Here is a 17,235-nt window from a genome sequence, read left to right on the forward strand (position 1 = left end):
AGAAAGAAAGAAAGAAAGAAAGAAAGAAAGAAAGAAAGAAAGAAAGAGAAAAAAATCATTCTAATTTGTAGACCAGGTCTCACTAGGTAACCTTGGCTGGCCTAGGACCTTCTATTTAAACTGGAATGGCTTTGATCTCATGGAAATTCCACATGCCTTTGCCTCTGGAGTATTGGGATTAAAGACATGAGCCACCACACCCAGCACAAGAGCTCATATTTTTAAAATTTAAGAAAAAGCTTGAAAATCATCCCCAAGAATAAGCATCAAGTTGGCAAAAGGCCATGAGAGGAAGAATGGAGTAGCACTCTCTGCATGCAGGTAGGCAGAGAGCACAGCTTGTTGGTTAGGAACCTTCCAAGTCTATCTTTACTACTTTCTAATCCCAACTCTCATGGCTTCTACAAAAGATGAAAAAGTCCTTTATCCATGAGAGGGCCCTAGATGGATTTAGATTAAACAACAGAGTAATTTCCAACTGCCAAGGCCAAGTAATTACACAGCAGGTGCTAAGTGTTAGGTTTAATCTTGGCTGCTAACTGTCCTCTACAGGCACATTTCATTCTATTACTGCTCTCTTCAGAGCACCCCCTCAGGGTACACTGGTGTATGACAGACTGCTCTGCATCAGGACTTTGCTTGCAGAGACATGGAATATTCAGTCTGAAGCCCTATTGTTAAAGTCATTAATTTTTCAAGTGCATAGTTTTCTATGAGCAGCGTATTTTTCTTGACTTTCTGAGTATCAAAACTCAGGCTGACCAAAACAGTACACAGTTGTTTTGTTTTGTTTTTCTTCTTCTAATATTTACAGGTGTCCAAAACAAAATATTAAGGATGTAGTGGTGGAGGGTGACATGGTTACTTTTGTTTTGACTTCTCAGCTGCTGCACTGGCTGTCAGAGCCAACGATCTTGCCTCTGGAATCACTCATTCCTGAGGAGTGACTGAATGCAGAAGAGGAGGATAGCTAGGTGGCTGCCCAAGAACAATCAAATAAATCTATGTACAGTAGCTACAAGGACAGGTTCTCAAGACTCATCTATCTCATTTAAGATTTAGTTAGTACCTCAAAATTCCCACAGGCCTGAGATCTTAAAATTTTACAAACAAATGTGTCTTCCAGAGAGTTGAGAGCAGTCTGTGGTGGCTGGACCACTTTAACATGCATGAGTGGCCACCGGCTCAGCTAGGCACCCACCCTCCTGCTGCAGTTCTTGGCTTTACTTCCTAAAGAAACAGAAACTTTTTTTTTTTTTTTTTTTTTTTTTTTTGGCAGGAGAGGGGTAACTTCTTCCTCCACAAAATCAACCATACAACTACATTTGACAGTTACGAAAATCACAGCAAACTGTGTAAATCCTCCACTGTAAAGGTCTCACTTTAACCCAACATCTCGTTGTTCCCAAATGAGGAAAATCACAGGGCAGGACCAATACCCACTGAGCTCAAGTTGCTGATGTGGGTTGAAAAGTTCAGCACACTAGCTTCTGACCCTTCAGGAGTCTTGTTGACTTTGGTTCCTCACAGAGACTCTTATTTATTTGTCCAAAACATGCCTCTGGAAGGAAGACTGGCTTTTGGGATCTTTCCATTAAATCATTCTGGAGAAATGATAAGTGACTTGTATCTTCTTTTTATTTCAGTCCTTGGTCAGGGATGACTAGTTCCAGATATGCACATTTTTTCCTTTAAACTGTAGTTCTTCTTCGGAACACTATGTAGACCTCTTACAACTTAGCTATTTCATACCCAGACAAAAGTTTGATAAAATACTTGTCTCTATCTAGGAGTTTGTTTTCCATGTGGGCATTTTTACTGATACTTGCATTATGAAAATGGATAGAGAGTTGAGGGTTCTAGGAGGCACGTGTTACAGAAAGTGTTACATAAGGAATGAAGGATGAATTGAAGAGAAAACAGAGGCATGGCCTTGCAATATCATAGCTGCCAGTCAGTGTGAAGACTTTGTGTGAGAACACTTATCAGAGTAACCTCTCTCAGCAAACACACAATTTTCCATTTTACAGACGTGGACAAGAATACAGAGAGGTCAAGTAACTGCTTGAATTTCATATTGCTCATGAAACGCCTAAACAGGAAGAAATGAGACTGTCTGGCAGCTGAGCTCTTGTGGCTGGCCTATAAAATAAGTTGCATTTTCCTACGTAGTTTAGTTCCCAATATGGAGCTATGGAGAGACAGCGGAACCTGGAGAAGGTAGAGAGGCCCTTAGGTGATCCAGGGTGCACTTTAAAAGGGGGGTGTGGGATCTTGGCTCCAGTCTCTTTCTAGCTTTGCTTCTCAGGTCACAGACCAAGCGGATTTGTTTTTCCGTGTGCACCTACCTTGATCAGTTGGTACAGACCTCAATAAAAGTGTGTGTCCATCCAATGGAGGGAATCCTCTGAAGCTAGGAGCCTAAATAATTCTTTTCTCTTTACAAGCTACTGATCTATGCTACCATAATGAGAAGCTAACACAGAAAGTAAGAACACTTACCAACTGGAACATAACATATACCAGCACAAACTGGAGAAAAGAGGAAATGCAATTTGAGATGGGTCAGGTCAGCTGTTTGCTCATGGTGGCCAAACTTGTGAGCATTTTAAATTTGTCTGACAGAGCTTTTGAGTTTCCTCTAACACTCCATACAGCAGTCCTGCTCTGAAGGTAAAGCTACCAAGTTGCAGCCTGGTTTTGAGTGACCCAGATCCACAACCTTTATTTTTGCCCAGCCAAACATCTCTCTACACCAGACAGAAATCTTTCCTCAATACTTAGATACCTAGAAACAGAAATTATTGGCACACTGATTTGGTTACTGTCTTCTAGAAGGCGGACAACAAAGAAATGAGTAAGGGGAATGCACTGGACACGCTAGAATGTTCCTGCTGCACACAGAGCCTAAGACAGTCAGAAGTTATGTACTGACTTTTATAGACTTGAAAGAGAATAGAAAAAATCCCAGAGGAATGCAAAATACTGATAGCAGAGATTAGACAGAACAAGTACAATAACATAAGCTTCCTTTGAGTCCATAAGCCCTTAGGAATTAAGTCCATAAGTCCCTAGGAGTTCCCTAGGGATGCCCAAATAGCCCCATTTTTAAATCAGTTCTGTGGCTGTGGGGGTAACAATCACTTGAAGTGCTTTTTAAGTGTGTTCTAGGAGTGCTTTTGCAGGTAAAGATATCAAGAATCTTGCATAGAGTCCCACTATAGTTGGTGTCTGAGATGTTCCCCCAAGGGTGCTAAAACCTTGGTGTCAAGCTTGGTGCTGCTAAGATGTTGTGGAACCTTCAGGAACTGGAGCATGGGGGGGTGTCCCTGGAATGTACCCTTGAGGCTAATATTGGGGCTTTAGCCCTTTCCTATCTCAGTTGCTTTCTTTACTACCAGAAGAGGAGAGGCATTCTCTGTCATATGCTTTTGCCATGGTGTGCGCCCCAAAGGTGACAATGCTAATCAGACAAGAATTGAAAAGTCTCAAATTGTGAGCCAAAGTAAACTTTTTCTTAGAAATTGGATATGCTCTCACATTGAAGGAAAGCTAACTAAGACAGTCGCTCCCTTGTGTGACAGGTATGTGTGACCTTTTGTCACTGCTCAGTTAGAGGTTTCTGTCAACCATGATGAGCCAACTGTGGGAAGCTGCTGATTCCTTCATTGTATAAACCAAATGCAAACCCAATCATTCTATCCAAAGGGAAAAGGGCCCAAGATATCCCAAGGACTCTCCTGCTTTTCTGGGTACATTTATCTAGGGGCTGACTAGATCATGCATATATACATTCATTCATCAAATATTTACTAAGCAGCACCTGTTCCCTATTAGTCACCAAGAGGCAAACAGCAGCGGCAGGAGAATGCTGCCTTGAGACTGTTCTACCATTGCCCGGAAGGGTGGGGTAGATAAGGGCCCAGTAACCAGAGAATGGACTTAGAACACCAAGCATACAGTCTGTCAAGGCACTTATGGGGTGGGCAGAGACTAGATCGTGGAGAGCAGCTGTGTAAGAGATCAAGGCCATCAAAGGGGCTTTCAAGACGGAGCCTACTGGAAGATAAGGACCAGGATACAGAGAAATAGCTGGCTCTTTGGAAGGCCGAGGGAAGTTGTTAAGAGCTAGCAGGAAGCTACCTTGCAGTCGCAGCCAATGGGTGTGCCACACTCCTCACATGTGTTGGCATAGAGCTCCTCAAAGCAGGCCACGCAGTGCGGGTTCTCCTCCTTCAGAATGTACTTCTTGCCATACAAAGACTCACTGCAGCGGTGGCAGTCAAAGCGTTCAGTCATGTTGACACTTTGCCTGTGAAAGAAGAAGAGAAAACCCACACTCAGACTCAGGGACACTCCACATGCCATGCATATGGAGGCAGACTTTCAGTGTTCACAGTTTTCAGTGAAACCCTTTTTAGCCATTTTAGCTGTTTGTGTTTGAATGTACTCCAGCCATTAAAGCAGCAATTACTGACTGGATCAGAATGTCGGATTCCAGAAAAAGTGGCAGAGCCTTCACTGTACCCTAGGTATGTGTAGGATTCCAATGCGTTATCCTGCCACACCTCTCAACTCTCAAAATAGAAAGGCAGGCACAGAAACAATATGTCTACCTCTATAAAAAGACTTTCCATGGACTCTGCTTTGTGATTCATGAATCTGAATAGGAAAAAAGCATGGTGGCACAAGGGAACAGCCTCTGACAGGAAAATCTGTAGTCAGAGTCCGGGAGAGTATTGACCTTAGCCTGAACCTGTCTTGGGAAGTACAATGTACGTGAGAAACTGCCAACTTCTTTTAGGGAGTCATTATCCTTCAGCTGTCCAGGTACCCAGAGAGTAGAATAAAGAGAAAGGCTTGATTCCAAGAACAGGGATTAGCACAAGGTTGGGAATGCAGTGACTACATTTAAAGACTTTCCAGGAGACACCTCAAGCTTTGCAAAGGGGCAACAAGAATGTGTCTCCATGCCAGACACATTACATTTTTCCAGGGTGAGTATGCAGTGTGGAGAGAAAGGGATGTTCTGTGGGGTGAAAGAAAGGAAATGACTGATTTTCACTTCCTCACCTTCAACCATGAACCCTCAAAATCATCTCAGGACTATTGTGGATACAGAAAGTCCACTCTGATGACAATGGGGCACACAAAGGCTTCTGGCCCATTAACATTTTAGACTTCATTTTTTTCCCAGAAGATTTTCCTTAATTGGCAATAACTAATATGTTAAAAGTGCAAACAAAGTTTTCTCAATAATTAACAGGCACACCAGCTAGCTGTGTGACTAAGCAATATTCCAAACTTAAGCAGACTCAACTCAATTTTCAGTCATTTAAAGCCATTCAAGGGTGAACTCCCAGAAATTGGTTCTCTGATGTGGATAAAATATTGCTGTCTGGTTTATGATTACAGTAAATTTGATAGCAGTTTTTAATCTGATACCTTGTATACACAAGGGTGCAGTTACTGTAAGCTTTTCTTATTGGTTCATGTCTGTGTTTATAGAATAATTTGCTTCCAAGAGCACAAAACATGCAGCTGGACACATGTGGCAAGATTCTTCCTGGAGTTAAAGAAAACACTGTCTGGACATTCCTGTGATATCACTCAAGATGAGGCTCTTGAGCATTTGAATTATTGTTCTGAAACAGGACATATAGTCTTTTGGCTTAGGCTATCTGGGTCTGTAGCAGCTCTACTGGCAGATAATTCCATACTTTCCTGTGAGTCTTTACTTATTTCATCCCCGGGGAGTCAGCCTTTAACTGTTGCCATGTAGCAGTCAGTGAGCACCACAAACAGAAAGACAGTGGAGCGTGAACTGTGAACCAGGGGATTTCAAAAGCTGGAAAGAACTCCCCAAATCATCTTGAATAACTACCTCATTTTATGAATGAAAACCTCATACTTCAGAAATGATGATGGAAAAAAAGAAGTCTCATAGGCTCTGCCAAGAGCCACCTCACTGAGAAAGTAAACTCCCCTCTTAAGTGGTTCCAGGACTGGATATGCACCAGCCTTTCTGCAAAACGGAGGTTCTCTTGCAAGCTATGCAGCTGTCTGCATAAACACCATGCCTGCATCTGACACCAGGGAGGGACACCTGCTTCTTTCTCTGGTCTTGATGCATGATGTTTTTTCCACTTCCTCTGATACCATAAGTTGAGTATGAAGAGAAAACAAAGAAAACCCCCAAAATCTAAGGGTCTAACCTCTAAGAATCAGCAGGCCTTGTACACCTGTTTAAAGTACAAGGCCACCTCCTGCCAAACGTCACCATCATTGACCCCAAGTCCCTAGCAAGAATGATGCAGCCACTGCATTCCGCTCTGGAGGTCTAACAGGGATTATGAATTTGGCCCCATTCCCTGGACTCTTTTCTCATGATGGTTGAATTCATTCTGTCTGTCCTTTGCATTTTTTAAGAGGTCACTCCTTTTTTCTGCCTCAACCAACCATGTAAGGCATAAAACAAGCAAATTGGGAACTATTATCATTAGTTGGGAACATAGTGATACACACATTAGTGAAGTCCTCTCTTAAAATTAATTTTTATAAACATATAAAATAATATATTTCACTTTTAGTTTTTTAAAATTATTTACATAATGTGTCATTTATTTCAGTGATTTAGTAATTACTCTTGTGAATAAAACTTAACAAAAGAAAAATACATGTTACCACAACAGTAACTAGAAGTCTTTTTTGTGATGATTAATTTGGATTATTTTTCAAAATAAAATATACGTTTTTACCTATGCTTATTGCTTATGATTCTTGAGATGTGAGGCTCTATTTTATGTACTATAGATGTGTTCCAGGGCTTTTCAGAACTTACAAGAGACATGTACAGCCATCGGCATCTTTGTATTCATCTCAGATAACCGCCAACAAGTTGGCTCTTCCCTAGTTGGAAAAGGTAAAGAATGGAAGCAAAAAAGAAAGAAAACCCCAGAATTTGGGGTTTTGAGACCATTGTTATTTTAGAAGTGTTTTTATGTGTTCTTTCTTATGACCATGCTATGTAAACTAGAATCTAGCCAATGTAAGTCAGTTAATCAGGAGTTTAATGGTTATTTTTTTTCTTTACTGGGACAAAAAGCAACATTCATAGGGAGGGTTTGTTTTGACTTATGATTCTTAAGACGCATGCTAGGTGGAACTGGAGGGGGAAGCTGCCTGCTTATATTGCACTTGCTGTTAGGAAGGAGAGAGACAGACAGAAACACAGAGAGATAGAGAGAGACAGAAACAGGGACACAGAGAGAAACAGACACACAGAGAGAAACACAGAGAGAAAAAGACAGAAACAGAGAGACAGAGACACAGAGAGAAGCAGAGCCACACAGAGAGAGAAACAGAGACAGAGAGAGATGGAGACAGAGACAGAGAGACAGAGAGAGAGGGACCAGCTTATAACACTTTAATCTCTGCCTTCAGTGACCCACTTCTTTTAGCAAGACTCCATCTTCCAAAGGTTTTGTAACCTTCCCAAACAGCACCATCAGTAGCTGGGGATCAAATGTTCACACACAAATGAGCCCAAGGGCGTCATTTAGTAAGGAGTATGGAGGTGCTAAATAACTTCTTGAATTTCAGGAGTGGTGGCGTTAAGAACTGAATCCAGGGTCTCCTCCTCCCAGGTATCACCATCTGTTGTTTATTTATTTTTGTATTTTCCTTTTTGGCTTTTAGTATATAAATTCGCTGTGTACATGGAGCCATGTTAAATAAAATAGTATACAGGTATATGTATCGATGTGCAATATGATATGAATAGTTGGAGTCCTGTGGGTGGTATAGCTAGGCCATATGGTAGATCAATTTTTAGTTTTCTGAGGACCCTTCATGCTGATTTGCATAGTAGTTGGGCCTGTTTACATTCATACCAGGAATACATAAGGGTTCCCTTTTGTCTACATGGTCACTGGCATTTTCTGTTCACTGTTTTTTTAGTGAGACTGCCATTGTGACTGGAATAAGATGGAATCTCAATGGAGTTTGATTTGTATTTCTCTGTAGTGAGGCTGAATGTTTTTCATGCTTATTGGATCTTTGTGTTTCATCTTTTAAGAACTAACTGTTCATTTTACTAGTTTTCTTACTGATTGGATTGTTTGATTTCTCATTGTTTATATTTTTAAGTTCTTTGTATATTCTAGGTATTAATCTTCAGATAGATGTATGGCTGGTTAAAATTTTTATCCCCTTCTGTAGGCTCTTTGTTTGACTGACTGTTTTCTTTGCTGTACAGAAGCTTTTCAGCTTCATGAGGTTCTATTTTCTGAGTAACTAGAGCTTTCTTCAGAAAATATTTACCTGTACCTGTATCTTAAGGTATTTTCTTCAACAGTTTCTGGTCTTACACTAAGGTCTTTGATCTAATAATTGGCTTATTTATGGCATTTCCATATATGTATATCATTATACTTTGCTCATATTTGGCATTCATCATTTTTCCTTGGCCTTTTTTTCACTAGTCCCTTTACTCCCCTCAAATAGTCTCCTTATGTTCGTGTGTGTGTGTGTGTGTGTGTGTAATGCATAGATTTAAATCTAGGTCCCATTCCTGAGAGAAAACATGCAGTGTCTTGTGATGTCTCCTAGAGTCAGAATCAACAGTTTCCAAGGTAATGTAATAGCTTAGAGGAACTTGCCTCACTGTCACAAGAGGCTTTGAAAACCATTCATCCTTTTCATTCTTCTGTTGAAGGCCAAGCATTAAACTAGGGTTTGACATAGATGCACTTGCTTACCCTGAGATACATCCGCAGCTCTAGAATACTCTTTTTGAAAAGCTTCATGATTAAAAATTACACACTTATCTTAAGCCACTTGCTAATGAGGTACCTATGCCATGCTTAATGAGGAAATACATTCATAGTGTTATATTAGAGATTCCCTACAAATTTGCGTTTTAAATCCTACAAAACACCTACCTAGTTGCTCCTTCATTCACTAAAAAATGGTTGAATAAGCTGGAATATGTATTGGATGTCAGACAAAGGATTGGATAAACAAAGATGAGAGAGGAACTGGTGAGGTAGAGGAAAGCTCTTGTGTCAACTTCCAAAGCTCCGCCTCAGACTTTACCAAGAGCAACCTCCAGGAGCACAGAGGAGCTTGCCCTCTGTGGTCAGGTCATGCTGCAGGCAAGGGCACGGAAGGCCACAGCACAGAATAAAAAAGAAGTCTGGACAAAGGCACATCAGAAAAATGGAAGATAAGCAGACAGGGTGGGGAGAGGGAAGTTCAGTCGAAAACATGGGCAAGGGTCAAGTTGAGGAGTTGTGTACCGAGTTCACTGACTTGGGTATCCCTGTAGGCAGTGGGCTTACAGGGCATCCCCAAATCTGCACATCACTGAGTAGAGGATGTTTACTGCCTGGAAGTGACTTTTTCAGGTAAAATGGGGAGGACAAAACAAGTTCAATACCTCCTAAGGATAATATCATGCTGTCAGAGTCTAGTTTTGGTTGTTTGGTCTTTGCCCCCTCTACTCCAACCCAGTGGTAAGATTCAAAAATCCAGGGACTTGCACATGATGGGTAAAGGCTCTACCTCAGATCCACATACCTGCTCTTTACATTTCAGTTCTGAATGTCTCTCCAGAAATACAAGTAGGTGAGTGTGGTGATTTGAATAAGAATAGACCTCATACATTCATATATTTGAATGCTTAGTCACTAGGGGGGTAGAACTCTTTGAAAGGATTAGGAAGTGTGGCCTCCTTGTTGGAGGAAGTGTGTCACTTGGGGGGAGTTTTCAAAAGTCCATGCCAGGCTCAGCCTCTTTCTGTCTGTCTGCCTGTGGATCAGGGTATAGAACTCTCAGCTAAGTCTCCAGGGTCATGTCTGCATGCATGCCACATACTTACTGCCGTGGTGATAACTGACCAAGCCTCTGAAACTATAAGCAAGCCCTCAATTAAATACTTCTTTTTTTTTTTAAGAGTTGCTTCGGTAGCCATATTTTTTCACAGCACTAGAACAGTGATTAAGATGGGGAGTTTCTCACTCCACTGTGTACAATCCACTAGCAATTTTTGAACTCTCTCACCAGGTTCCTGCCTATTACCTGTTTCATAGGAATGCTGAAGGGATTAAGTAAGGGCATGCAGGGAGATACCTGAATGTGAGGTGTGACTGCTGACTTATTTCACTGAATCAAATTTAAATTATAGGGTACCAGAGTTCTCAACCTTCCTAGGATTAAATCATTCTCTGATGTCATTCCCCTCCTGCTGTGAGCAATCAGGGTATTTGAAGAAGCTGGATTTTAGGGCTCAGACTGGAGGTCAGACTCAGTTACCTGCGTGGGAGAAGCTCAGGGGTCAGCACTGGGGACGTCTAGGGCTCAACTACTTTTAAAAATGACAGAAGCCTGCACAAGTCAACAGGCTTACAAATATAGTTCTGTTAATGAATTTTCAGACAGGAAAGTGTTAGGGCTACAAAGGAAGAAGAGAAACATGAAAAACAGGGAGAAAGAAAAGTAGAGAGAGGTGTGATGGAAAAAAGGAAGGGTGAGAGACAGGAGAGACAGGGAGCTCTTCTCTTGCTTTTCTGCTTAAATGAGAAGGGTTTCTCAAGAACCCAGGGCAGGGGCTAGCAGGATAGAAAACTTTTTTTGGCCACTTGCCAAGGCCTTTGAGTTCTTGGTTCAACCTTGTAAAATAAGGTGGACCACCACACACAGATAGTGTTGGGAAAGTGTCCACAATGAGTACCAGTCTCAAGGCTTCTTTAACCTGTTTATTTTAACAAAACCTCTAAGGGCCCATTCATATCCTAATGGATGAAACATGGATGAAACCATGTTTCATATTTATAAACCTTACTGCTTGTGACTCCTCCCATGTAGCCATATCTAAAGAGAAAGCCATGACCCTTCCCAAGACCTTCCCACAGCACAAGTAGAAGCACCCACAATTAGCCAGTTTGGGACACAGCTGATATTCCTTCATTCATTGAATGAATGAATAAATAACAGGGTCTTGCTGTGCAGCCTTAAACATACATTCCTCATGCTTGTGACTCTAGAGAGCTAGGATTTCAGGCTTGTACCACCAGACCTGGCTCTTATGCTGACCTGTAAAAGTTACCACAGATTTAGAGAGAAAAAAAATAATGTTAAGAAGTAACTGAGCACAATTGACTAATAAGAAATAAGAAGTTGGTCAGTTGGCTGTGGGCTCTTTGTAGAAATACAGTGTGAAAACACAGTGCATTCATGAGCTACAGTATGACAGCCTGTATCCATCGACCACAGTACTGGGCAGAAAGCATAGTATGTCATGGAGACCTCTCTAGCAGGAAATATACACAGCCTTTGTAAATAAATGTAGAAGAAATAAATACATGGGCAAATGAATTTTTAAAAAATCTTAGAGTGCTGGAGAGTTGGCTCAGTTGTTAAGAGCACTTACTGCTCTTGCAAAGGATTCAGGCTTGACTCCCAGCACCCACACAGAATCTCACAACCCTCTGTAAATCCAGACCCAGGAGATTTGATGCCGTCTTCTGACCTTCTTGGACACCAGGCATACATGCATGCACAAACACACGTGTGGGTAAAATGCTCCTGAACATAAAACAATAGAATAAACAAGCTAAAAAAATCTTGTAGAAATGTGGGCAACGGTCAAGAGTGAAAAGGTAGGGGGTTTTATATGTACAATCTCCCCAAAAGTAATTGTGATTTGGCATCTGATGCCATTTAAATCTCTAAAATAATGGACCCAGATCTTTACTTTTTTCTCTTTAACACTGTTTTCATCCCTCCTTCCAGATAATTTGGTGCTTCCACAGGAGGGAGAGCTTTCTTACTGTGTTTGGATTCTGAATTCAGCTCTGGATACAGCTTGACTAGGTCAAGAAGCAAAAAGCCAGTGAAGAGACACTCCCAGGCCATGAGAAAAATGTACAGATCCAGACATGGATTGCAGAGATCAGCAAAATTCCCTGGTGGGTGTTGTGTTTGTAATCAATGATACTCCACCCAAGCCCAGAGGCACCAGGTCAGAGAACATCTGAACGGTTTCATTTGTTTTCCCCTAGATAGCAACAGAAGTCTAAGCAAGCTGACTTAGTTTAAGGCTCTGGTGAGAGGTATGGGTACCAGTTCAAATGATGGTGCTGTGTCTAAAATTAGAACAACCTACCTAGAACCCACTTGAGATGAACCTCTGTAGGCTTGAACTGCAAATATTTTAGATTATAAGGCATATGCTTAATGATTCACTTAACAAGCCCTCATTGGATAGTGCCTCAAAAGGCAAAGGCCAAGGTGAGGTATCGTGCTATATATGCTAGTAACTTCTAAAAACTGAAAATGAAAACAAAACCGGCCTTGTCTTTGAAGATTTTAAGATACATTTTTGTGTTCAAAAAAAAAAAAGGTAAAGTGATTTTCTGAATGATCCCTGGATTATTCAGTAGTGAAGGCCAATAAATGTCAAGCTTCTCATCTAGAGCCCACGACTACGAGGATGGCCTCACATCTTTTTTTCCTGTGTGCTTCAGTTTTTACTACAACCACAAGAACATACTGAGTAACCAAGAAGTCCTCGTACCATGTTAGATTAAAGGCACTCTCTAAAGGAGCCCAGTCTGATTCTATCTCCAAGCCATCTTTAAGAGCCTATCACAACTGTTATTCTCAAAACACGGCAGTTCAGTCTTCACAAGACAACCTAGTGAAGCCAAGAAGGACAGGCTGCTTCAGGTTCATGAGTCTTACAAATGGAGGCAGATTACACCAGACAGCTCTACCCTTCTTTCTAGGGTGTGAACAACTGACTGATGCTGTCAGCTTCCACACCTACAGAAGAAAGCCAATTGTTCTCTCTCAACAGACTCCTTCTTTCTCCAAGGTACAAATCACTGGCAGGTTGATCTTCATCTGCCCGGTCTCCATATCCTACCCCAGCCTCCTTAAGCAGACATCCACTGGCCTTTTCCTTTAGTCTCTCCCACTCCAAGAAAAACTGCTCTCCTCCTTTTCATGGTAGCCCTTCTCTTTTGTGGTTCTGCCTCAGTGCTCCACATCAGGACTCCATGAATAGAGGCTAGCATACTTCCATCCACTTACTCACTCAACTAACTGGCTCCAAAGGTTGCATCAAGAACAAATCTATATCCTCCTTGACTAACAGTCTGGTTGTACAAGTTGCATTTGCAGGAGCCAAGAACACTTTCCAACACCCTAAACTCTGCAGCTTTGTGTTCAGCTGAGTTTCAATTCATAGTCCTGGTTGTTTAAGGACATCATCTCTGCTCTGGTGAGGACCTCACAGAAGAAGAGGGAGAGAGAGAGATCACATCACCAAAGGAAGCAGAGACTGAGAGAGATGGCTACCACAGTCCCTTCCAAGGATGGGCCTTCTGTTGACTAGGGCTCCTTTCTTAAGATTTTTCATTTTTATCTCTTGTGTGTGTGTATGTGTGCAGGGGCCCACAGAATCCAGAAGATGTAGGATCCCTTGAAGCAGAAGTTGCAGGGAATTATAACTTGTGAACCAAACTCAGACCCTTTGAAAGCAACCTTAACTGCTGAACCATCTCTCTAGTCCCTGCACTCCACTTTTTAAAGGCCCCACTTCCCGACATTTACACAAGGATAACCAAACTTCCAACACATGAGTCTTGGAGAAAAAACATATACAAATCACAGCATCTCTCTATTCCCTAGACTCCACTTTTTAAAGCTCATACTTCCCAACATTTACCCAAGGATAACCAAGCTTCCAACAAACAAGTCTTGGAGAGAAAACATACACAAATCATAACCCTCTATCTAGCCCCTAGACTCCACTTTTTAAAGGCCCTACTTCCCAACATTTACACAAGGAAAACCAAACTTCCAACATACAAGTCTTGGGAAAAAAAAATCATATCCAAATCACAGCTGCTTACAGATGGGGCAGCTGGTGTGTGGTGGTTTGGATCAGAAGGATGCCCACAGGCTCATAGGCTCACAGGTCACAGGCCCTGACACTTAGTCACCAGGGAGTGAACTCGTTGAAAGGATTAGAAGGATTAGGAGGTGTGGTCTTGTTGGAGGAAGTGTGTCTCTAGGAGTGGGCTTTGAGGCTTCTAAAGCCCAAGTCAGGCTAGATGCGTGCGCGCGCATGCGCGCGTGCTTTCTCTCTTTCTTTGTCTGTCTCTCTCCCTGCTGTGGATCAGGATGTAGAACTTGCAGCTACTTCTCAAGATCCCTGTCTGCCTGTGTTGTCACCATGTTCCTTGCCATGATAATAATGGGCTAAGTCCCAGAACCTTTAAGCAAGCCATCAATTAAAAGTTGCTTTGGTCAGTGGTGCCTCTTCACAGCAATAGAACATTGACTTAGACATGGTGTGTCAGATGCTAGGTGCAGAACAGGGATAGAATCCAGGCTTGTTAGCATTCTGAGTTATTTTTGTTTGTTTGTTTTGTTTTTCTACATACTGCTGGGTATTTCTGTGCAGCTGAGATATCACTCAGTATTGAAGAGGTTTAACAATCTTAGGTCACAACAAAATAGGGCCTCAGCAAAATATTCATTCAATGGATCCCAATATAGAGGTCAGAACTCAGATGTCAAGCTCTCTGGTGGTAGCTCTTGGGGCCACCATCTATGGGCTGGGAAACTTTGGGTAACAAATTTATTTCGATGATTCTCTGGGAGGAAACGGAGGTACCAAAAGATTTTGTTATTTAGGTAAGGTCATATGGGCTGAGAAATGCAAATGGCAGGTTGGTTTTGGTCCAGGCCCATCTGCCAGCTATGACTTCTACACCCATCCAAGCTGTGTCTGTGAGGCTGGGCTGCAAGGAGGCAGAACAAAAAGAAGACAGAACAGGGGCCTCCAACGCTACACACACTGTTCTGTGAAAAACTAGGCCAGAGGTGAATCTGAAAAAGAGTGAGAAAAAAATAAAGCGTTTTGAAACTTAGTTTCATTGACCTTTAGCTACTGGGTTGGACATTCATAGACTCTAAATGTTAGTGTGAATTGTTGTTGTTGTTGTTTTTGGGGGGGGGAGCTGTTGGCGTAGAGGTTCTAGATCACCATAGCTGCAGGTTGTGGTAGGTCACTCCTGAGACTGCAACACTTTGGTGGCTGAGGAAGGAAGATAGGAACCAGTCTGAGGTCACCTGAGACGCCACAGTGAATTCCAGTCTTTTCTGGCTACAGAATGAAGCTTAATCTCAAACAACAACAGCAGCAACAAACAACCCACACACACCCAACACCCACAAGCATCCTTTCTCGAATACATTGCAACAAAATATACACATAAGCAAATTAGCACCACAACACCGGACACATTTAGAGTAGTGCTTTGAAGACAATCCCATGACTATAAGCTTAAATTGTCGTTCATTATGTCCCAAAACGTGTAAGAAAGCGCATGCCACAAGTTGGCTTTACCAAAGATAGCTACGTATTTCATAAAATGCCTGTTTCGTGGAGTTCCAGAGATACCGCTAAAGACTATCGAACAAATATGGCTCATTCTTCATTTTAAACCAGAAACAGCATTGAAGAGTTTCTGTGAGTTACAAGACATCACAAGTCTGAATTCTATCCGTTAGAATTCTTTTCATTTACAAGTTTGCTTGTTTACCTCCATGGCTCAGGTTTTTTTTTTTTTTTTTTTTTTGTCAGTTATATCTCTTTTTTTTTTTTTTATTTTATTTTTCTTTTTAGTTACATTTTGTTAACTCTGTGTCCCAGCTGTATCCTGCTCCCTCATTCCCTCCCCAACCCCACACTCCCTCCATGGCTTAGGTTTTAATCTGTGGATGGGACAAGATGTGTGGTCAAAGGCAAACTCCCACTTCTTCCTCAAGGGAAATGCCTGGCCATCCGCGCGTGCTACCTCCCTTCCACAGAGTTCAGGGACCAGTTCGCTTCATTCCCGGGAGCTCGCCTGTAGAAGGGGAGCTCCTGAGGATGACCCACCCCTGTAGGGCTGCAGCCCTCCTTCTGGATGGTCCCTTCCCCACCATTTCCAAATTCGGCTCTCCTATGCTCAGGTCCTCCAGCACTCACGATTGTGATCCTCTCTGCCCCTCATCCGCTCTTCCTGGGGGCGTCTCCCTGTAGATCAACTCGCAGGTCCTGGGGTCTCCCTTCAAGGCTGCCTCTTTCCCCCACATTTCCGGCCCATCGTCTCCACCTCTCGCCCCCTTTCCCTTCATTTCCAGTCCCTACCCTGGCCGTCCCCTGCCCAGCTACGCTCTCCTCTCTCCCGTATCTGTCCTTTCGGGTCCCCATTCCGGGTGTCCTCCGAAAAACAGGGCTCTCCTCTCTTCCAGATCCGTCCTTTCCGTTTCGGGTCCCTACCCTGATGCGGTCTGCACCGCTGCGCTCCGGGCTCTGAGTCTCTCCGCCCCGCAGTCGCTTGCGCTGGCCACTGGTGTCTCTCCACGCGTCCTAGGTGGCGATCCCCGTGTGCCCGGCCCGGCCGTGGCCTGGGCGCCGGCAGGAGTGCTCACGCACGGTGGGGCCGGGGTCTAGGGGACCCGGCGGACTGTGGAGCGAAGGCGGCGGCGGCTCCGCGGAGCCCCGAGCTCCCGCCCCCGAGAACCCCCGCCGAGTCATTTGACCATATAAGGACACACGCGCCGGGCGGCAGGCGGGCGCGCCGGCCAGGGGAGCAGGGCGCCGTGGCGAGCGCCCCTCGGTCGCCACCAGTCGCCTGTTTCCCCGCTGCAGCTGCCACAGACCCTTTGTTTGACTTGACCTTCTTTCTCGCTTCCTGGTGTTCCGCGCACGTTCAAGCCACGCTGCGCCCTGACCCCAGCTCCAGGGGCTGGTTGCTGTGCAGCGAAGAGGGAAGAATGACATGGGTCTAGTACTCTCACCAGGACCCTCCTCTGCGTTGTGAGGTCCGGGCCTCGTCTCAGTTTGATGCAAGCACAGATGGGTCATTTGCAGATTTGGGGGAGGAAGGATATGTGCTCGGGGAAAGTGTTCTGGGCCTTACCTTGCCCACACCTCTCCATCGTGGAATGAAAAGAACCAATGACCAAAAGAGTGGTTGATGAGTGTGTTCCACTAGGGAGCTCACTAAGAGAAGGTCCTATACCCAACACTCAGGGCTGAAAGCCTTTGGACAGTCAGTGGCTCCCTCCTGGTGGAAAGAAAGTGCATGTCTTCATATGTCCTTCACTTTCAAAGCCAAGGTCCTCTGCACAAAGCTGGCCCTTAGTGAGGGCAGGAGACACTCACTCTTCAGC

The 17,235-nt window shown here is 43.4% G+C and overlaps 1 protein-coding gene across 1 annotated transcript in view; it reads right to left on the reverse strand.

Moving 5' to 3' along the window:
* The window catches only part of Fhl2 (four and a half LIM domains 2), a 42,253-nt gene extending 25,688 nt beyond the window's left edge, over window positions 1–16,565 (reverse strand). The window contains exons 1-2 of the mRNA XM_055607774.1: window positions 16,340–16,565; window positions 4,144–4,312 (exon numbers count right to left, since the gene is read on the reverse strand). Of these exons, the coding sequence (XP_055463749.1) occupies window positions 4,144–4,299 (156 nt within the window). The 5' untranslated portion in view covers window positions 4,300–4,312; window positions 16,340–16,565. The remainder of the gene's footprint in view (window positions 1–4,143; window positions 4,313–16,339) is intronic.
* Between the last annotated feature and the right edge of the window lie 670 nt (window positions 16,566–17,235).

This window comes from Psammomys obesus, unplaced genomic scaffold, assembly GCF_907164565.1.
Source record: "Psammomys obesus unplaced genomic scaffold, mPsaObe1.curated_primary_1811, whole genome shotgun sequence".
Lineage (NCBI taxonomy): Eukaryota > Metazoa > Chordata > Mammalia > Rodentia > Muridae > Psammomys > Psammomys obesus.